Source organism: Osmia lignaria, chromosome 2 (genome assembly GCF_051020975.1).
Source record: "Osmia lignaria lignaria isolate PbOS001 chromosome 2, iyOsmLign1, whole genome shotgun sequence".
Classification (NCBI taxonomy): Eukaryota; Metazoa; Arthropoda; class Insecta; order Hymenoptera; family Megachilidae; genus Osmia; species Osmia lignaria.
The window spans coordinates 8,590,868-8,613,479 of NC_135033.1; the positions used below are offsets into that span (position 1 = coordinate 8,590,868).

The following is a 22,612-nucleotide window of genomic DNA, read 5'->3' on the forward strand; positions in this document are numbered from 1 at the left end:
TCCCCCTTGGACACGGAACACGTCGACTTTTCGAGTAGCCTACCTTCGTGGTACCTGTTCGTGGTATCTTTCGGGCCAAGTCCTTTCTAACGTTCGAGCGGATGAAAATTTATCCGCAAGAACGGTATTCACGCAACGATCGAGACACGAATGCAATTTATCTGCACTGATTTGAAATTCGAAGTTGTTTATTTAGGAGAGATTTCATTGCTAGTAGATTCGACGGATCGATTGCTTTTTTTTACGTCCTTCGTAAATATTCAAAAGTTTTCTGCACGCCGCGAAAAAGTGGCGGTGGGGTGGGGGGCTATGCTCTGAAGGATACCACGTGTTTCAGAGTAAAATCAGTCGGCGCATGCGCGAACCACGGTGCCCGTCGAGTCGACGAGTTTCAAATCTCTTATCGCAGACCGCGAAGCGTGCTTCTTCACGACGTGGTGCGCGTTTGATCCGTAGTACGGTGAACGTTAGTTCTCGAGTATCGTCAACGAGATGCCACCAGATACACAGGGAGTATCGGATTCGAGCTCGCTCTCGGGAATCGATAATCAGTTTCTAAACGAACCTTGAGATCGTTCGAGGATCGAAACCTAACCTTGGCATACTCGGCATCCTTCGTCGTTATCGTTTCGTTATTCGCGTGACTCGTACGTTTCGTGGTGCTACGATCGTTTCGATGCAACCGTGGATTGCACATCGAGATTGTAAATAATCAGTTGTTTGTTAAATCAGCAAAGCATGTTTTGATCAGCAGTTGATCGCTTCGTTTCTCGTCGTCCTTTGCCGGTTGGAGCGCGACACGAAAACATTCGATCGAACACCCGATCAACACCGAACGCTCCAAAAGGCACGCGAACGTCGTTCAGTTATCGTGTGCGTTCGTAAGTAAACGATGATGCGTCGAGGAGGCTCCTAGGCTCCTCCAAGTTTAAACTTTTCATGTGCTGTCACGTTCGCGCGTGTCGTGTCGCGTTGCAATTCTACCGAGAGTTCGAATACGAAATTATTGTTGTGTGCTATCCAACAACGAGGACTATTGGAGATCGAAAGTGCAAAGGAGCAAGTTGATCCGAAAAAGTGACAACTTCATCAACAAAATGAACGGCGTGCAGCGGATGCCAGTTGATGCCTTCGACGCCAGGGTGAGTTATTGAAATTCACAAACATTTAGTGCATGCTAGATATAATTCTTTTATTTCAAATCGTACTTGGATTTCATCGAACAATGTAAAACATTGTCACATGGCGTGAACATAGCTGTAGAAACATTGATATCTAACGATATTCATTGTAAACAAAATACGCTATGATTCCTGACGTGATCGTAGATCGCACGATAATCTACCGGCAGAAAAATGATTGCCTGCGACAATCTGCACGAAATGCGTCTCGATTTACGAGGTTATCGTCGGTCGATGAAGTAAACCGAAGCAATGAAGGTTATTTAAAAAGCATCATTCGACGCGTGTACACGTAATCGGGTCGACCTTGGCCCGCGTAACACAGTACATACAACGCCCTTGAACGGGGTCGTTACTTCTCGTTGAAGCAAACGATTGTATAGTTTCTATAGTTGTCTGGACACTGTCGTTAGTTATGCCTAACCGTGGCCTCGATAGGCATCTTTTCCATGTTGAATATATTTTCTCCTCTTTCCACAATCTGACCAGTCATCGAGCAATTTTTCCTTCTCTTTTTTACACACTTTTTGCCGACGATCGGTTGTACATTAATCATTCTACGAATTTTCAAATTTAATTTTACCTTTTAATTTTACATCGAAGTCACCACTCACCTCAATAACAGTCTACGTGTTATCAAAGATAAGTTACGAACCGAGTATTGTCTAAAGCAGGATATAGAATTCTCTTTGATAGGGTCAGTAGTATCCAGGAGTTAATTTCCGTGGCATAGATTTTCATTTCACTCATCTTATGGAACCCGGTGGTTCCCAACCCCTCGGTTCCAATCCCAAAGGGGTTGCAGAGGAAACACCAGGAATCGTTACTCATTAATGAAAGTTTATGGGTTTATAGAGCGCTCTAAGACGAAAATAACGGTATACGCATATTTATGTAAATGCTTGGAAATGGATAGAATCACGTGGTATCCGAGTTTAAAGATTCGCGACAGGGATCAATCAAAAGAGTTTCTTGGAAATTTGTCATCCTTGAGTTGCCAGGCCCATTCGACGAAACGGAATGTCTTCGGGACTGGTTACCAGGAGGACATCGATCGCGCCTAGATTTATACTGTTCAGCCACGCGTGTCCATTCTGCTCGCGAAGTCTTGGGTTCCGTGTCGCGTTTAGTTTTCACGGTGCACTATTTGTTTTTTTTTTTTTAACAATTCTCAACATTGTTCCGTTGAAAATCTTACATTCTAATTACACTCTTGATTTTACATTATACCTAATTAATTATATATTCTACGTTGACTCGGAATGAAATCGCGATGCGGTGACTGGTTCTAATTCTTCAAACTAAACCATCCAACACGATTTACTAAAATTCAGCATTTCCTCCCATTGATTCTTTTCTTAGAAAGTTCCTTAATTGTCGGTGATGGTAACACTCTGTATCCATCATTGCTTGATACAAACGCGTTCATAGTACTTAAAAGGTTAACGGTTAGATTAATCAGCTTTCTCCGAGCAAAAGCAAAAAACCACGAGGACTGTTCGCGTTTAATTGAACGTCAGTGGCGATCATTTGCATCGAAGGAGAAAAAGAGGAGAGAGAGCCGGAGACGACAACGACGACGACGACGACGTCGACGACGTGGACAGGGGAAACTCGTATAACACCGGTGTATCTGGCCGCAAATGCGAGCCGGCTTCACCCACTTTCATCTCTTTCAAGGTGGTCACCGAGAGAGCATTACCATTCGGTAAGGGCCAGGTTCGTGTGCGTACGTACGTGTGCGTCGAACATAACGTGCAATTAGGTGTCTTAACACCGAGGCTGGTGCAGCAGGTAACGCGATACCTGTACCCGGCCTATGGCAACGCGACTCCATCGAGCCAGAGGTTGGACCGGAGCTGAGTCGACACGCTAGTGTCGATTTCAACCCTCCAGGCTCAGACTATCCCCTCGTCTCTTGGAAAAACTTTCCTTCCACCACTTGCATTTTCATCTTTCCTCTACCTTAGAAAATTATCTAAGTTTTGCGTTGATCAGAAACCGATCCCTCGAAAGGAAAATTAAAAAAAAATTCTAGATTTTCAATTGATCTTTTCAAGAGAAATCGAAAGGGTTAAACGTGTTGAGAAGATGTAGTCATTTGTCTGTTCGCTAGCAGAACTCTCCGAAATGCTGTTTACGCAGGCCGGTCGCATGATAACGTTACCCCTAGAGAGGAAGTTGGTGTAACCGATATAAATAGCGTTGACGAACCTCGTGCAATCTCGTAACGCGATCGCCCCGCGATTTCTCGCGCTTTTTGCCGGTCGAATAAGAAGCGCCTTTCGAGACGCTTAATCGATCCGTTCGTGAACAAAAGATTTTAATCGTGTTGCAACGAACACTTTATATCGTAATCGTTCCCGGCGATAGCGATCGATGAGAAAATAAAAAGAGAATCATGCGATTCGATTGACTCACTCGTCAAATCTTTGATGACGACGACGACGACGACGTGTCTCGAGGATCTTTCTAAAAGTTAAAACCAATATTTTGTCACGATCGAGACGGCGCAGTTATTAATGTCGGAAATCATGACGCAAGTTTGCTTTTTGACGGACTTTGAACACACCTTTCGTCCGGGTTTCTGAAGAGGAACTTGCGTTGCAGGAAACGCGGGTAACGTCGCGATTTAATTGAAAATGTGTTAGTTTTACGTAATGATTCGCGAGTTTCTTCGACAAAAGACGTTTCGCTCGATGCTCGTGGTACTGTAATTATGTTGCTAATTAAATTGGCACGCCAAAGGATCTCGTTTCGATATTTTGCTTAGACGGTGCCGCGATGGTTAGCGCAAGGTCTCGCGTTATTAAGATGCGATAAACCAGTCGCGCGTACCGTGGCCACCATCTCGAAGGCTGCTCTATCTTCGTGTCCGAGTGAAAGCAACCATTCGCTTCGACACTGTTTTTCTTTTTCCCCCTTTTCCTATCCGCTCGGATTTTTTATTTTTATTTTTATTTTTCGAACTTTAGTTTCGCGTTACTTCGAGGACTTTCACGTGTCCCGGTTACCCGTGCTTGCGACCAGCAATGGTCAACTTAGTTCGCGTACGCTATCGTTTGATAACTTTGCAGTTCCGTAACGATCGAGTCGGACTTTTCTTTTTTCATTGGTCGAACAACTTCGAGAGAAGCCTAATCGTTAACCTCTCGTCGAAAAGTAGGGCTATTGTTACCTTACGAAATTGCCGCGATAAAAGGCGCGATCGATCATCGGTTTGGCCGGACAGGCCGTTATTAATCTTGTTTCGCAAAAGGCCAGCCGCGAATCGCGAGTTACACGGTGTATTTAACCGAACGGCTCATTTGCCGCAATTAGGTCAATTATTATCATTTACTGGAACAAGTCGTGAAACGGCGCGAGACACTGTTAGGAAACGAGCTACCGCTCCGTTTCATTTTTTTTTCATCTTCCCTATTCCTCTTCCGTTCGTCGCTGTGCCATGGCAGAATTTTCATCGTTATCAAGGATTATCCGTGTTCTTAATCCGAGTCGATGTATCGTTGCGAGCCTCGTGTGGTCGTCTCGAAAAGAAATCGAGCGATCGCGAGGCGCGGATGATGCATCGCGAAGAACTTCCGTGGTGTTGCGACCTCATAACTTCCGGCCTGTGCGCCAGCGAAAGTAGGCTATCTCGTCTATCTCTTCGCGTACCACTTTTTTCATTTTCCATACTTTTTCTTAGCACGAAAAATTCGATGGAATTGTCTTTACATTATCAATTTCTAATAAATTTGATTAAATGCAACCTCACATTAAGCGTGTAATGAACCTTGAAGGAACGTAGAGACACACTTTACTACTACGTTTCCATTATAGTTGCAGTAATATGAACACGCGAGGAATACATTAACACTGAATGTTAATTACACGAAAGACAGATCGTTTAAATACAAGGTGAGTCAGAAAATATCGTTAAAATCGTTAGCAAACATCCAAGCTGATGATTCGAGACCGAAGGAATTTATATTCCCAGTTCGTTTTAAGTTCGATTGAAAGTTCGAAGGAGGAAAACTGTACGAAATTACGTGGTTCTTTAGCTGGAATTTTCACTTTTACGATCTTGCAACGAAAGGCGAACGAACAGGCTACCAAAGATAGTTTTACGATTTACGAGACTACCATTTTTGGACGTGACTTCTGATTGAACGTATCGACGTAAATCCGATTCAGTTTCGAAAGAGCGTATCAAGCCGAGAGAAGGAGGTGAAGAGGAACGTTTACGCGTGTCGGAGAACGCAGAGAATCGTGCCAATGTTGCTCGTGTCGTGTTTTCATTTACGGTTAAACGAGTCGTCGAACGACGAACATGGTTACCCAGTGTCGACTAGAGAATCGTCTCGTTCGAAACCGATCGAGCCGATCGGACGACACCATTAGCGATTGGCTAGGAATCGTTAAATATCTCGTTTACTTTCGACGATAAAGAAATGTCTGAAATAAACACGTTACGAAGGAAGGGAAGACCGATACCTTTGAAAACGTACTTTCAATTATTTCATAGCGATCAGACTCGTTTAATTATCCGAGCGTGCATCCTCGTTTTTCATCGCTCGAGAATTTATGTCTTCATCATTGATATACAAAACGATCTCATATTGTGTTGCGCTATCTTTGAAGCAACCTTAATGCAGTTGAAATTGAATTAAAAACGAATTACAACAAGGAACGAAGCTTTATTTTTACTTCAAACGTATCGGGAAGATGCAAACCGACATCCCACGGTTCGTATTGCAATCTGTTGCCAATTGAGTGCTAGTTAATTTGTTTCGCCGAAAGAAATCGAGGTGATCGTTACGATAAACATTGTATCGGTGAACCTTGACGGGAAACGGGTTAATAGAATTGAGATCGGGTCGCTCGGTCGATTCGACTGGTAGAAATAGCTGATTTATTAGAAGCTCGCCCTGTTCAGACAGAAGACGCGAAATCAACGTAGGACTTCCGTGGGCAGTTACACGTGTACCCGTTTATCGAAGAGATTTCAATTAACGGTGACTGACGATCGTCGGGGCGGGCGAGGTAATTGCTGTTAACAAAGCAGCCTCGGTTCTTTTTGTAGTCGATCAAACGACTGCTTGTTTCTCGTGTCGACTTAAACGGTTTCGCTTGTTAATTTTCCTTAAACGTTCGCTCGCGACTAGGCCAGATGATGAATCGAAAGGATGCCGTTTCCGCAGTTTGCTGTCGCGTCGCAAACGGAAAAACATTTTTAAAGAGAAACGCTAGAATGTATATCTACTGTAACAGAAGTAGGAGGAGGAAAAAGAAGAAGAAGAAGAAGAAGTAGGTTTGTTTTCATGGTTCGCGTGTCGACTGGTGACTCGCGATAAAATTCACTAGGGAATCGCGTGACTCCCGTGGGATGCTTACCTAATGTTCCAAGAGGAATCATAATGTAACGCGGCCAACTTGGCTTACGTCTACGTCAAAGCGTAGCGACTTTGCAAACGGCACGCTGCTAATCCCACGAGACGCGTTTACAAGCGAACAAGATGGATGATTGTCATGCTTCAGGAGTGGCCGGTTAATTCTTTCGAATAATATGTGCGTTCGATCGACCGTTAGGTGGATTACTTAAAAAAAATTATAAAATATTTGATTTTCCCTGCAGCTAACCAGCGGTGGCTGATTAATGCGCAATTAACTCGTGCATGGAAAGTAAACAACCGGATAATTGTGTGACTCGTACCCGATCAATCATAAGTTATCTGATCGATGATGTATAGTATAATCATTACGCACCGATAATACGATTTCACGTGTGCTTATCTGATCGCTGGATAAACCACAATAACGTTTTTACTTTTCATTTCAATGAAATGTACTCGGAATCCTTGGATGATACATTTAATCATATACTAGTGGAATTGATTCTGGACACTTTTAAATTTTTACTTAAATTATTGTTTTCTAATTTCAGGGCGTCCCTTATATAAAAAAAATCAGTAAAAGGACCATTTACAGCAAAGTTTAGATTTTTTAAAATTAAAATTTTAAGACATTTAGAAACCAAATCGTGTGAAAATATTATAGAGTACAATAAAAATATTACGGTATTCAATTTAGCATAGTAGAATATACATTTTCTGCAGAAATATGAAGTAAAGAATATTTTTATTCAAAGTGTCCAGAATTAATTCCACCGATGTGGAATCGACCAGTCATTTTCTCAGCCCGTAATTATCGTACGTATTTTAATTCTGTCGAACATCGAGCAAACGCAAACTCGCGTGCAAACTATTTTCTCTCAGCTCTCAGCCTCTTGGGATTCCGAATGAATTGGATGACTGGCGATTGTTCGATTCATTTATAATTTCATGCTTCGACGAGTTCCTCTCTACGATTCAAAGCTTGCCACAAACTTTCCTCCCTCCGACACGCAGTTTTTCTGCGTGCAATATCGCCACGCTTTACGCTCCTCGTGAAATTCGGAAGGCTTGAAATCGTGTCACGCCTTTGTTGTTTCGCTCTCTATTGCAATCGCGGGCCAAGATATACTTTGAATCGTTGGTTCAATTCATTTCTACTTCTATTTCTTATATTAGAAATTTTACGGAATGTTCACGGAGCAAAAACGATGCATCCTGTATGTATACGCGAGCCTAAACGTTTTCCAATAAGGTATCAGCTTTCGCACCGCGATTAATTGGATCGAAAGTTTAGAGATAAGCTGTCAACCCTATCGCAGAAAAGGTGAACACATGGTTCGCGGTGTATATAGCCAAGTATAATCAACCACGCCCTTTTCAAGCCTTATCTAGGCTGCACCCTTCGATCTTTTTTCATCCCCTCTAGGCTTGATTCGTCCTCGAAAGGTTAGCCTAGCTTTTTCCTTCGGTCCCGCGGGACGAATTGCTTCTGCTATGAAACAAAGACACGGACAGGAATTGGAATAATTGTCTCGAGTCCTTGGATCCGTGTCATCTTTTGATACAACTCCGTGGAACCGAAAGTAACCGAAACAGAAATTCAGTGTGCCCTTGGCGAGAAACTGTATTAAAAATGACAATTTTGAAGAAGTTGCAAGGAAACGCGATCGAAAAGAAATTGAGAAATCGTGTTTCCTCTTTTGCTTCGTTTCACGTTCATACAGCTTTTTAATCCGGACGAAGGATCGTTGTCGAAAGAACACGCGAGGCTGGTGGATGGAAGAGCGTAGTCGTTGCGTTTGCTCGAAGGATTTCGTTTGGAATCGTTTGTGCGGGAAATTGCTTGCGTTTGACTAAACGTGCGCCAGTATCGATCGGTCGAGTCAAAGTGAACGAAAAATATGAAAGATTCTCTTGGAATACGCGTATCGCGCATTGAACCATATTGAGCAAGGTCGCTTAGATTTGATCGGAATATTCTTTTATCTTCGCTCAATTTCCGGCAACAGTAGCGTATTTGTCAGGAGATTTAACCCGCAGAAATTACCTGTGCGTAAGCGTCTATTTGTCTTTGCTTTATCAGAACGTTATGAACCATCGTATATCGCGCGCATCTGCGCTTTTATGGACTCGAAATACGATTGCAACACGTTCGAACATTCGTACACCTGTTCTTTGATTTGTACAGTTAATTAGCTACTCGGTTAATCGAGGCTATCTTTTTCTGAAAAGTAGCGGTTACATAATTGAACAGTCGAATTTTGTATAAACGGCAATCGAGCAGAGTGTACGTCGATAATAATTAATTTAAAACGTTACACAACTATAACTGGCAATATCCCAGGGCCAAGTTCAAGATAATAGCATTCGGTCCAACGATACGGTTTCCGATCAAGGCTGAACTCGTGTCGAGGACGTAAGGAATTCGAGTGTGTGTCTGCGGTATTCAGGATAAGGGAAATATGCAATCACTGTGCCCTTGGAGGAGGCCGATATTTAGCCGGCAGGTTGACGATAGAGAAATCGGGGTCGCGATTGTAACGCGTTGGAACAATACACTTTGAGATTTCTTTTTGCGGGATATTTGGTGAACGGATTGGAACAGGTGCCATAGCTAACGGCCATTCGGCCTGATTTTACGTCCAACTACAACTGGCTGTCCCTTTTTTTTTTTTCCTTCTTTTCGTGATTCTCGAGTGTGCTTGCATCGAGACAGAGAGAAGAACAACGAGTCTTTGCATGTCTTTGCGTTGGAAATGAATACGTGGGAGTCTGAAAGAAACAGAAGCAGCTAGGCAAAAAGGAACAGAAGAGCCTTTTCATCCACGATCGTTTCGCGTGCCGTTCCTATCGTTTGGAATAATGTTTCCACCACAACATGTTCATTCATCAAAGATACTTCTCTCGGTTTAGACACCGGATTATCCTTTACCGTGGGTTAGTAAATAATGAAAGTGGATACGTTAGAACGTCGATTATCGAAATTAATTTATTACACGTACCATCGATACTTCATTTTCTTTTTGTACATTTACACGCCATTGTATTCTAGTTTTTCTATTGATCAAAGTATCGCGCCGGGTTATCTTCTGTCAGTAGTCCGAGAAAGTACGTGATTCTTTTCTTTTTGGTAATTGACTCGACGTGGATTTCCCTCGAGGGTAGTTGACAAAAAGCTACTGTAATTTGCACGTTTCATTTACTAAGGATACCAGATAAATTTAGGGTCATTGCTTTCGTTGTTTCCAAGGTGCGACAACTCGATAAGGCTCGTCCCACACGTTCATTGTTCTTCTCGGTGAAGAAATTTTTATCTATCACCATTCGCGAATTTTTATCTCTTTACACGCCGATACTTACATCTTGCCAGCTGTACAACTGTCAGTCTTGGAAAGGTATTTTAACCGAGTGAATTTGACGCATTCCTTGCCACTCGAGAATTCGCTAATAGTTTCATAAACACTCGGCAACGATCGTGCATAAATCGTCGGGGAACAGATTTACCGTGACGGAAACAACGAGCCGAGAGGATTAACTTTGAAGATACAGCCAACAACGTGTTACCGTCGCGATTATTTAGGAGCACGACGCGTGTGCGCAACTCGGAAACATAACGTAACGTGGTCGTTCATAAATTATACAATGGCGTACTAACATCGTTGAACCGCAGGGGCAATTAACCCTTATTAGATCAAGTGATACGACCCTGACACGGCTAGGAACCACGGTCAATCCTTTCCACCCGACCTTAACGTAATTTAATAACACTCTTCCTTGTTATTAGTAAATTTTTTCGTATAAAATGCAGAAAGGTACGCGAACCAGCATAATATCCACTCGCCGCAGTCTACCTATATGTTTATGAAATTCTACGCTTGCAACATCGTTTCCGTGAACTACCATTTTCGTGGACTCGTCATCTGCCCACGTCGACCGATTAATCGCGTGAAATCACGCGAAGCAACTGGTAATCCATTAGTCGCGTCCAGTTACTTAATGGAAAGTCGTTTGGATTACCAAAGTGCTCGAAAGATTCCTCCTTTCCACTTCTCTTTACCCGACAACACGTGGCACCAGTCGAGCTCATTTTCGATGATATTATCAGTTACGTTTCTCGCTGCAGAACATTCCAACTTTTTCTGAAACTCATGAAAAATACAATAATCCTTGCAAGGGAGGATTCCCTTGGACTAGTAGTTTTACTACTTCCATGGCAGTTCTACGGAAGGGATATGGAAAACAGGAAGGGACTAGGGAAGAATGTTTCTTCCGGGTATTCAGAGTCGGTTCGAAGGATATAGGGTAGTAAAATAAGGGTGCCGTTACTTGGGGAATGAAGAAATTTTTACGGTTTTATTATTTTATTATTAGTCTGTTAAGACAATAGGCGTTAAGAGGCGGGAAACGCGGAAACACTTCGTGCAAGCTTTCCCGAGGCAAAGGAGTTCGATCGAATTGAAACAGTCCCACGCGAACGACATTCTTCGCGCAATAGTTGCTCCCGTTTCGTGGTTGCCGGTGTAAGAAAAATACGGGAACGTACTTATATACGTGCGGTGATATCTGGAGTAGCGTGTCGGACACGTGAGAGCGAGCGCAGGTGACAGTGACCCGAGAGCTGGAGCGGGATCGTGAACGCAACACGCAGCAGCTTGACTCGAAAACGCATTCGTAGCCTATAAGCATGCGTGACACAATCGTTCGGGAATGTCAGTGTCGCAGGGCCATAGGTTCTATATTCTATGGTGTCCCGTGCTCGCGAAACAACCGTCAACTTTCCTCTTGTCTCTCCGCTATGTCAATAACCGAGTACTATGCACGAATCGTATTCCGAATAATGGAGGATACACTAAAAGTTTTCTCTTCCTCTTGTTTTTGCTGCTCGTTCTTTCGAGGCTGAACGTCGTAGGTCGTTTCGACGTCGCTTTTATGAATAATGTAATAAAGAAATGCTAATCGAAATACTTTGGAACGCTTTGTGTTAACGAATCGCCGAGCTGGCTCGTGCTAACGATTCGATGAATCACGGCCGATTGCGCGTGGAAAGCCGTGCAAGAAAGGGAAAGCCCTCGAGGCTGAGGGATGACGTAAAGGAACTGTGCCGATTGCCGGTTTAACCCACTCGATTGTCTGACTGTTTTCTCATTAGCGACATTAATTTATCCCCGGGCTGTTCGCATTCTTGTCCCTTCGATACGATTACATCGGTAACGTGGGTTCGAAGCCGTTCGAATGAATCGATGAAAGATGCTGCAACACCGTAGCTGGCAGATCGCCATTCGATCCGGTGGTGTCTTTTGTTTTCTTCGTTGACCGGCATGAAAATTTACGACGTGCGCGGAAAACTATCGGCACCGTGAAAATGGAATTCTTATCTCGCACAGCTTCGAAAAATGATCTCGTTTCCCATCACCTACGATACTTTTTTTTCTTTTCTCTTCTCTCCACCCTGGTTCATCGTAGTTTCGACTCGATGGTCTCTGTGGGAATCAAGCCTTCTCGGGGAACAACGCCTCCGATTCGATACGTAGAATTCGACTGGAAGAAAGCGGATTATCATGCCGGCTGCGTACACCCGGAATAATAAAGGCCGCCTTGGCCAGACAGGAATTATTTATGCTTCATATTGGACGCACAGTTTAAATGACGCCACTTCCGGTCCCGCGTGACATCACATCGCTCCAATGCCAGCGTTCATTTTCGCCGATTCCTTGTGAAATTAGAATCTCGCATGGCTATTCTAAACCGTGGAATCGTCTATCGTGTCTTTTCTCCAGCGAAGATAGAGAAAGACGGTTCGAGTAGCTTAGCTAGGATAATCCTCGGGTAATCGCGATGCTTGCGTCAAATGAAATGATGCACCTGCAACGACACCGACGTATGCGGTTGTCGATGCGCGCTTGTCGTAAGAAGAATTCGTACGGTTCACTTCTTTCCCTGGCTACGTTTATTTGATGCATTCGACGATTAGAGGAAAGTTTTTCCTTCCCTTTCCCCTGTTGATTCACGGGATATACCTTTAAACGAGCAGAATTCGCGATTCACGGTAAAGTAGTTTATCAGAAACGGCTGGAAATATACGTAACCAGTAACACCCACAGCGTGACGCTCGTTTCCCGTATTTGTTCAGCAAGTTTTCTGCGAACGCGTATCCTTGCGCAGCATCTACATCCAATAACGACCAACGCACGTTACGATACGTTACGGATAATTCAAATTGAAGTAGACATTATGCGGGATTCAGGTCTCCATCGAAATTCGATAATCCCTAGCGGTCGGATTCTCTTTTACACGATTCCTTTAAAGAGCAAGGCTATCGACGTGGGTGCGCTGATGTAAGGCGCTCATTCAAAAAATCTCGATTATCGAAGAACGAAAAAATCGTTGAATGATTTTAATTTTATAAGCATCTCTTTCGGCCCGTGCTTGAAATCGAAGCGCCATTGCTTTTCAAATTTCCGACACTCGTAGATCCCTTTAATACCGGCCTGGGATATGGTCGATGTTCATTTTAACAGTCTTGCGATCACCGCCTGATGTCGCTGTTGGATCAAGCGGAAACGATCGATCGATTCGGAGTCGCGATTATTTAAATTTGAAAATGTATATTTTTATTCGAAAGTTAAATGGGTCCGTTATTTAGTTGAAGTACTATTTAATCACCACTTGCAAAATTCACAAACTTTCTAAGATAATAGAAGGGTTAAATTTGTGCCCCGTTAATGTTTACAGTAATTAAGCACCACCAGATCTGCTTAACAATAATCCCAACAATACTGTTAAGTATTTAATGGCGCATGTCACAGTTGTTCAGAGCTGGTTCATAATACCACGGTGAGTCACTTGAACCAGTGTTCTCGTTTCACTAGAGCACGTTGGAATCTCGAGCTTATCGAGTGGTACGATTCTTTGTTCAAGTACCACGTAGCCGTATAGCAACGCGTCTGATAGATGGAATTTTTCGGTCCACGTCATAATCTCGTGAGAACGTAGGATTTTACTGAAATTACAGAGTCGAATCGCGAAAGACGATTTGCAAGCTTTTTGCTCCCATAGGTCACACTGTTGTACCGTAAACCTTCACCTACGAGACGTTGATTGATAAATGTGTTAGAAATCCGTGGAAAGAAGCTGAAGATCGTTCAGAATCCTAGCTGCACATCTAGGAAAAAGCTTTTTGCTCCCGGTGCCGTTACTCGCGGAAGCGCGAACCCATGATATACCTCTCTTACGCGGTTGTCACAGTTTCCACGAAACGATTCTTAAAGACGGATTGTGTGAAAATGAAAATTGAACCGTTCGTGTGGCATACCTTGTCCAGCTAACGATTCAAACGATCGCGAAACGACGCTGATGGTACATCAATTTGAAAGCTTAAGGTTTATGGAAAACGATGCGTACCTGGACTGGCCGTTTTGTCCGTTTTACGTGGTAACGGGGTCTAGGCTACCCGAACGACCACCGGTTCACGGCGGATCGGAATTAATGGCTGTAGGATAAAAGCGTAGGACAAGAGAGAACGCTCGTTCGGTAAACGTTATTGCGGGCACGATTGCAAATTACACGTCCACCGTCAGACCGGCCTAGTATTCGCGCATATTCATTAATTATCGAAGGATCGCGCGAACGACGCATTCGAACTCTTCCAGTGTCACCCTTGAATCTCTAAAGTACAAGGGTCGTGAATGATTTATTTGGCCAAGATAGATCTTCACATAAAACCTTTTTACGAGTGGTATGTCACTACCTATTCGCGATTACGTTATATCGTTCGCTTCTATTTCCGGATTAATCTCATTTTTACGCGCCTCGGTGCAGAAACAGCCTGGAACACGATTTTACGCGTCGATCGACGTCTGTCGGTGAAAAATCCAGAAGGCGAACGAGTCGTTGGAAAAACTGTTGCATAAGTTGTCTGATAGAAGTATACGTATTGCTTTCCCTTCATAAACATCGTCTCTCCACCGATGCGAAGAAGAGCGACGAAGATTTTTCTCGGTAGATCGGGTCGATCGGGAGTAGCTCTCTCCGTGACACAGATAATCGAAGAGCAAACCGTCGCGTCGCGTCGATTCGACGGATATCCTCGACTCGGTCTCACCATTTCGGGCGAAAAGGTCGATAGGCGCGTAAGGCCCCGTTCACCGCACTGTTACACCTTTCTGTACGTACACAAACACGTAAGTGTGCACGGAGATGGCGGGGGCGTTGTGACAGGACCTTGTCGCGGCCCACACACAGGGCTGTAGCTTGGAGATTCCACGAAAAATTCCTTGTCCCGTGGTGTTCGTTCCTTCGAAAGAACTCTGTTACGTAGCACCTATGAACAGCGTTAAAATTCTTCTTTTTCCATAACGAGACCGTCAATTAACGCGTTTTCACTCGGCCAATCGACGCGTTAACAAGCTGGCTGCCGCGGTAGAAACACGCTTAGTACCGTGCCTGATAATATAGATTACGAGGAATCTGTTATTTCGAATTACCAGCGTGTTCTGCTAAGTTTTACGTACGTTCCTGCTTGCGTGTCGGCAGATCCGTCGAGGATATTTCATTATCGCGACGTTCGACCGACTTTTTCAAAGGATCCTCGTAGGAGGAAGCGAGAGTTTCCGTCGACCATCGAAGAGGATGCATTAAAACTACGGCCTTGATTTCACGTTTATGCGTATGTATATAAAGGAAGATCGTGAAATCGATCGTGCACAGCCTTTAGCCTACATAACCGATACGTTTCTTTCTCTTACTCTCTCCTTCTCTTGCTCTGTTTTCAATGCAGCTCGCACTTTTACTTCGATTGCCCGATGTGAAACGAAATTGTTTGCTGATTCGAGGAAACTAACGCTGTTTCTAACTATCGATGCGCTATAAATCGTGATCACTGGTAAATCGTAACCGTTGTAAAGTAATCGGCGAATGATACAGCACCGTTTTCTTCTCCCGAAGCGTAACGACACCGTTACCACCCTCGTTTAACTCGAATTATCTTGTCTCATTAAAGAAGGATCGACCGGTTACAACGAACCACCGCTTCCGTCGATTTTATGGCGCAAGTGAACCGCAAATGTTTTCATTTTCGTGACAGCACTCTGTTTGTTCAACCTTGCAAAGCACCGGCTTTTAGTTACTTTCTTCTTCTTCGTTTCGCACCGTGAATCATCGGTAAGGTTCATTTCCTTGGGCCTGACCAGCTGACGAAAGTACCTTGAAGAGATTTTCGAGGAAGACACGAGTGTCGTTCTATATTGTTTTCTTGGACCACCTTGTGCCTTCTTTTTCGAGTTACTCGATGAGTCAAACCCGTCTACGTGTAATTCGCCTCGTCAGTTTCCTTGTTTTTAGGAAATTTTGGAAGGAGGAGATCTATTCGTTGAAACATTCCAACGACATTTCTCCAGGGTTCCATCGAACATAAACGAGATAAAAGCATCGTAGTCAAAGGGGGATTAGCTCTTCTTTCTTCTCTTATCTATCACCCCATTATCAGCCTGAACTTCCCGAAGACGAATCAAATTAGGATAACGTTTCTCTGATCTTGGTGTTCCTGACTCGTTAAACATCCGCTAAAACCTCATTAACTTGCAAAGCACAGTCGTTAGAAAGGCGAAATAACGAGTGGAACTATCACGAGCAGTGGTTCAACGTAGAAAATGATCCGATTCGAAGCGTCGATCGTTCGGAAGAAACGACTATAATTAGACAAGAGTCTAGAAGACCGGACAAGAATCGAACTAGCTCGAACGTCCAATAAAGGATAATCGAGACGGGCTACATTGTGTAGTTTCCAGCATCGTTTCACTATAATTTCTTGCTTCCGATTGCGGCGAACAGCAATTACGTAACTACATCGTCATCTTGTGCCAGTGGAACTGCTCTTATGTTCCCTTGAAAGATGCCAACAGAGAGGAAAAAAAAATATACCTATAAACCGAACATTCATTTATACGCGTAAATGCTCCAGTATTGCATAATTTATTGAAAAGGCAGTAATGTTTTTAATCACTTCCGCGTGTGGTTAATGTTAATTTAAGAAAGTGATATTTGCAAAAGAAGGATCGTAAAATGGCAAGGAGGGTATATTTAAAGGGAAGTATATACACTTAGGACCGTGTATCGCCGACTTCACGGAAGAATTCCTGAGGATCGATTAGAAACTAAGGGGAAAATTGTAACTCGGTGTAATAGTAGGGAGTTAACTCGGGAGTTAGATATCTTCGAAAGGACTCGCGGGTTTACCAAAATCGAAACGTAATCTCACAACCCTCACCCTCGTGTATCGAATAGTCGGAAAATCTCGGTGAACTCGGTCGAACTCGAGGGAACTCGAGGGAACTCGAGTGGAGCTCACGTGGACGTGTGGCGGCGGATGAAGAGAAGGACGCTGAGGAGCCGGATTAACGGGAGAATCGAGTGGTCCGCCTCACCTCGGGGAGGACCAAGAGGACGGAGGACAGCGAAGAAGAAGGCGGCGGTGTGTAAAGTAGCGGAGTAAAAGGGGCGAGGAGGGAGGTGGTAGGAAGGTGGTTGCTGAGGAAGGGAGTGGAAGAAAGAGGAGGAAAAGGGGGAGGGGAGAAACACGCTCTCCTCCGGTGCACTCTCTCGTGGTGACTCGAACCGGCAAAGTGCTCGCGTTCGTGAAAGTCCACAGACGACTTTCAGGGTCGTCTGCTCCGCTCGTTCGGCCGAAGCCGGCTTCGTCTCGCGAAAAAGGAGCCACCAAAAGGGATATCCGAAGTACTCACTCGTCCGCTCGAAGGTGGCCAAAGAACCTCGAGGAGAAACTGCCACGACGGATCGAACCGTCTCCGTCTCTCCTTCGATCACCTTAGTTACACCACGTTATCGTCGAATCGATGAGATCGAGCCGCGACGCGTGTCTTCCTTTCTGTTGGTCTCGTTTTCCAGCTGGAACGTCGAAACGCGTCGTCGAGTTCCTTGACACCGCGAGCAATGTCGCTCGGTTCTTGAATCCAGCACTCGACACCGAGGCAGCTTCGTCGATACGCGATCGAATAACTGTGACTTCCGTCGCTTCTCTCGATTCTGTCTCGATCTCGAACGAGAAGTTACGCGCGTGACAAACTGGAATCGCGGACAGACCGATCGATCCGACCGACAAGCTGAAAAACAAGAAAGTTGAAAAGTGGACGGTGAAGGAAAGAGTGTCTGGAAGAAGAAGATGTCTCGTCTTCGTGGTTCTGGATCGTCGACGACGAAGGAAGGTACGAAGATCAACTCGTACCACAAGGATCATTTTCGCGACGAGCAAGAGGACGAAGCGGTAAAATCTTGTAAAAACGGGACGAATCGTTATCACTTTGGCATGCAGCAAAGGGACGAGGAGAGAAACGCTCGCAACCACAGGGAACACTCGAACGAAGATCCAGACTTGCTGTACAAAAAGAGCAAGCAACACTTCGGCGCCTGGGACATCAAGGACATCGTCCAGGACGAGAGTCAGAGATCGAGGAAGCTGAACGACAGACCGGAGGAATCTCGATTAACGAACGGTCGTTCGAAGAACCACTTCTCCAGGCCGGATCGTTACGAGGATGAAGTTGTGTCGCGAGACGATCGTGCCAGAACAGGATCCATCGATCGTGATCAGACTGGATCGTACCGATCGAGGAAGAAGGACGGTTGGGATCATTCAGACTCGAAAACTCCCAAGTATTCTCGATCGAGAAACGACGTCAAACTCGATTCCCAGCGAAACGACGAGAGAGATTTGCTTTTGAAAGAGATCGAGAGTTTGACTGTGGACGGAAGATCGCCGGATCGAAGGATCCGAGCGATGATCGAACGATTCAAGTGTCGCGAAGAGGACAAATTGAAATCGAGGATGGATCACGATTCTCTCAGTCCAGACAGAGAAGATTATCGACCGAAAACTGGTATCCGGGACGAGGATCGTAACAAAATTAGAATCCAGAAGGAGGATCGAGAGGACGATCGAAGATCCACCAGATCCAAGGCTCGAGAAACAGAGAAATTCGATCGCGAAGAGAACAGGAGTCGTTCCATCGATCGAAGAACAGAGAAATTCAACGATAACCCTAAATTATTCTCTGATAATTTAGAGAAAAATCATCAGAGACGATCCAAAGAACCCGAGGAGGATCATCCTCGTGTCAGAGACAGTCCAAAACGAAGAAGCTACGTCTACGATGGAAACCCGGAAGACTTCGATGTGCGAATACAACGATACGAAAGAGCCGTAGTAGAACCCAGAAGAGAACTCGAATCCTCCAGAAGAGTTTCGTTAAAAGATTCCGAAGGTGAGTTAGGTCGAAAGGAGTCGTTCAAGGATCACGATCGACAGGTGTCTAGGAAGAGTTCCTTCAAGTCTAACGATTCGAAAAAGAGCCACTCCAGAGACAGAGAATCGAATTCGACTAGAAAAACATCGTTCAAGGATCAAGAAAACGATCTGTACAGAAAGAACTCGTTCAAGGCTCAGGATAACGAGAGGAAGTATTTAGAGAAAAATCCCGAACACGTTTCGAGGAAGAGTTCGTTCAAAGATCAGCTCCAGGATACGGGAAGGAAGAATTCGTCGAAGGATTCGGATTACGGTAGGATCTCCTCGAAGAACCGAATCGACGAGGATGAAAGGAAACGATCGTTTAAAGGACACGCGGACGGTGTTAGTAGGATCACCTTCAAAGAACACGACGCTGAATCGGCCAGATACCAGCCGTGCAAGGAGCAGGATTCGGACATCGGCAGAGTAAGTTTCAAGGATCGTTCGAACGAGTTGTCTCGTAAGAACTCGTTGAAAGAGAAAACCGTCGAGTTTGCTGGAATCTCTTACAAGGATCACGAGGACGACGAGGACGAGGAGTCGAGCAAAGTGTCCTTTCGAAGACATTCACCGAATGGAAGATACGTCGAATTCGGTACGGTGTCTTATCAAAATCACGAGGACGAGTCGCCGGCCGGCAACGAGCGAGATTGCGATCTCGAGAGAGATCCAGAGACGTCGAAAAGACGTTGCTCCCCGAGGAGCAAGAGCCACGAGATGCTGGAGAAAAGACCGGGCAGACATAGCAGACCGTTGACGCCACCGAAACGAGACGATTCGAAGGATCGAGAGGAATTTAATTCCAAGTGTTGGCACGAGAGTAATCGTATCTTCGCGAGCAAGTATCTTCGAGAGAACAGCAAGTATCGGGCGAATCCTGATGGTCGTTCGGAGATCGAGCGAGATCCTTCGCCGGAAGTGTACGAAGAGGATGCTGAAAGGCGAGAACAACGATGCACGAAATTGGAACCGTACAATTTCGGTGGCGAGGATCGTCCTCGTGATGTGGACACGCGAAACGGTGCGACGATCATCAGGATTCGATCGAGTCCTGACACCACCGTCGAGAGGAGACGTCGACGTCGTCCTGTGCAGGACTCGTACTCTGGACGACGAAGACGTTACGAGATGGAGGAGGAGGAAGACACCGACGAAGAGGAGGAGGATAGGCAGAGATCGACACGAGCGGATGATTCGACGATGGCGAGAGGTGTTTCTACACCCTCGAGGAGGGTCTGGAATTATCGCGAAGGGGTATGGCATTTTCATGAGTCGATCGCGTTCGATCGGTCCTTTATGGTTCAGAAGCGGGAAGCGATATTCATTAATCGATGGAGAAGATGAGGAAGAATTGATATATTTTACTTTGAAATTCTCGTCGCACTGTGTAATTCGTTTAGTTTAGTTTAGTGTCAAGTATTAGGTTGGCAATTGAATTCGTGCAGTTGCAGTGTGCAACAAATTTCTCTGTTCGATAGTGTGGCGATTATCAATTTATTTTGTCTGGATATTAATCGTTGATCCTTTTCTTTGTTTTAACGAGTACACTTTCATGTTCCTGAAGTTTGACCGCAACTCTTTTTCTTATTTTTTTCAACATCCTGTACACAGAGAATCGGGAGAGCTCGTTCGAGCGTCGTATGAAACCGAGTGAAAGTAATTATGAGAGTAATTAGGATTATCAGATGCATATATAAGATGAAGTAAATGTAGAAAGTTTTGATTAAATTGATAGTTGACGATAGTGAAATCTTTTAATTCCAATCCAACCCTATCGATACCATGAAACTTGTAAATTTTTAACAATTTCACGAAACAATTGTTACCGTAAGGCGGTTTAACCTCGACGAAATCGCGGTTCAAATCGAAGAGAAAGCGAACGGTTCCGCTTGTTAAAGCGTCGACGACTAATCTTTCAATTAATACGCTCGGTCGGTTGGTCCTTTCTTATGAAACGGCAATAAAATTTTAACTTTCTCGTTGGCAAACCGTCGTTCCGAGCCGCGGTTCCAGTTTAGTGTTTCGCGAAATTGGCTCGAGAGAAAATTGCACTGCGTATGGTTTCTTTTTTTTTTTTTTTTTTTTCTCGTTCGACTCGACAAGAAATTATTGGACCGTTCGTCGGGTCTCTGTCATCGAGAGACGGCTTAACGCAAGTTTTCAATGTCCTTACGTAATTTCCACCGTGTATTGGCCAACAACGCGTCATGGAAATGTCAGCGAACCGCCCACAAATGGAATGGTCGCGTGTAGGACACGTATTCAGCCACGGGATCACATCTTTCCTTCGTCGAGTATGTTGAACGCGAGGCAATGTAAAAATTTGCACAGCCTTTGTCCACGGGGATAATCGATGCTCGTCGATCATCCTCGTTAACGATGGATATGATCGAAAAAACGCCTTAACCGCGCTGTAAATGGACGCAAGCGTTCTCGTTTAATAATCAGGTTCTTTAATTTCAGTCTGAATTCCCCTTCGCAATTATTGACATTTTGACCGTTGCTGTCGCATTATTATTTTTCACGATCCTTGTACGTTCTTAAAACGTCGAAATCCAAGCTCGAGAACATAAATTTGGCAAAAAGGTGCGCGATTTCCAGGTGACTCCCAGCTGGCTGAACGAGACAGGATGAAAAAAAAAAAAGAATTGGTCCTTTCACTCGTGAGTCAGGACGAAAAATATGTTAATTAGACGAGACGCGTTCGCTGGGAGTTCATTATTCAGCATTACTATATATAGACAGCTAGAGACACATCGGCTCACATATTTCCCGCGTCTACTCGATATTTGGCGATGCCGATGCCGCGACCTGTTCCACGTGGGCGTACCAACCATATATGCCGGCCGGAAGGTTCTTGAACGCATCCAACGCGTTTAGAGCTTTCCATCCTCGCTATTTCGCTTTTATATCTCTGAAAACCATCAGTTTACCCGATCCCAGTTTTCGTATCGAGCTTCTTCAATCTCGCGTTATGGCTGTTCGAACGCAAACGCGTGGAAGATTTAATTTTAAAATAAGGTAGATTCGATATTACGTTGATCGATTATAGCCACGTCTGTTTCTTCAGTACCAATCGACGCCTTAAAAGCATATCGTGCTTGAAAGTTTGAAAGAATGATTTATTTTCCCGACGAAAGATCGATGTCGAGAAGAAAGATTGATGTTAGGTCGGACGTTGGTAGTAAACATTGGTGCGACGATGAGACGTGCAATTAAAAACTTTTCCCAATTACAAGGTAGAATCACACTTCGACCTTGTCCCGCTTCGCACGTAATTACCAGTGCGTCACGGCTGCGCGAAACGATGACGCATTTTTCCTCGTCTGCTTCTGTGCTTTTCATTTAATGCCATTTTTTTCTTTTTTTTTTTTTTTTTAAGACCCTCTATCGCTAGCTGTTACAATGACTCGAGATTGAATTGAGATACGTCAAACGCCGCCCTCGGCGACTGACATTTGCAAAGATGATCCAAACCTTTCACCATTTTGCAATTAGTACCTATCGAATGTTGCTCAATCTTGTTTCACCATTGAAGTATATCGAAAAACGAACGATTAAAGATGTGTTCTTCTTTGTTTCTTCGCAGGGTGTCCTGATCACGGATGTAGAAGAGGGTCAGCCTTGTTTGCAGTGCGGGGAAACGTGTTCAGGATTTTCGCCCCACACATGGAGGTAAGTTACACGAGTGTTTTAACGATAAGCAATTTTGAAAGTAGACGGGAAGAAAAGTTGCTGGCAACGTTAATTCCGTT

At 44.4% G+C, this 22,612-nt stretch overlaps 1 protein-coding gene across 3 annotated transcripts in view; it reads left to right on the forward strand.

Moving 5' to 3' along the window:
* The first annotated feature begins 398 nt into the window (after positions 1-398).
* Positions 399-22,612, forward strand: part of Lmpt (four and a half LIM domains protein limpet) — a 63,916-nt gene continuing 41,702 nt past the window's right edge. The window contains exons 1-2 of one of the 3 annotated variants that reach the window (XM_034330223.2): positions 399-1,142; positions 22,447-22,532. In XM_034330223.2, the coding sequence (XP_034186114.2) occupies positions 1,098-1,142; positions 22,447-22,532 (131 nt within the window). In that variant the 5' untranslated portion in view covers positions 399-1,097. Of the gene's footprint in view, positions 1,143-17,180; positions 20,112-22,446; positions 22,533-22,612 lie in introns of those variants that run through there. The other 2 variants (XM_034330213.2, XM_076692054.1) reach the window with 2 other exon arrangements.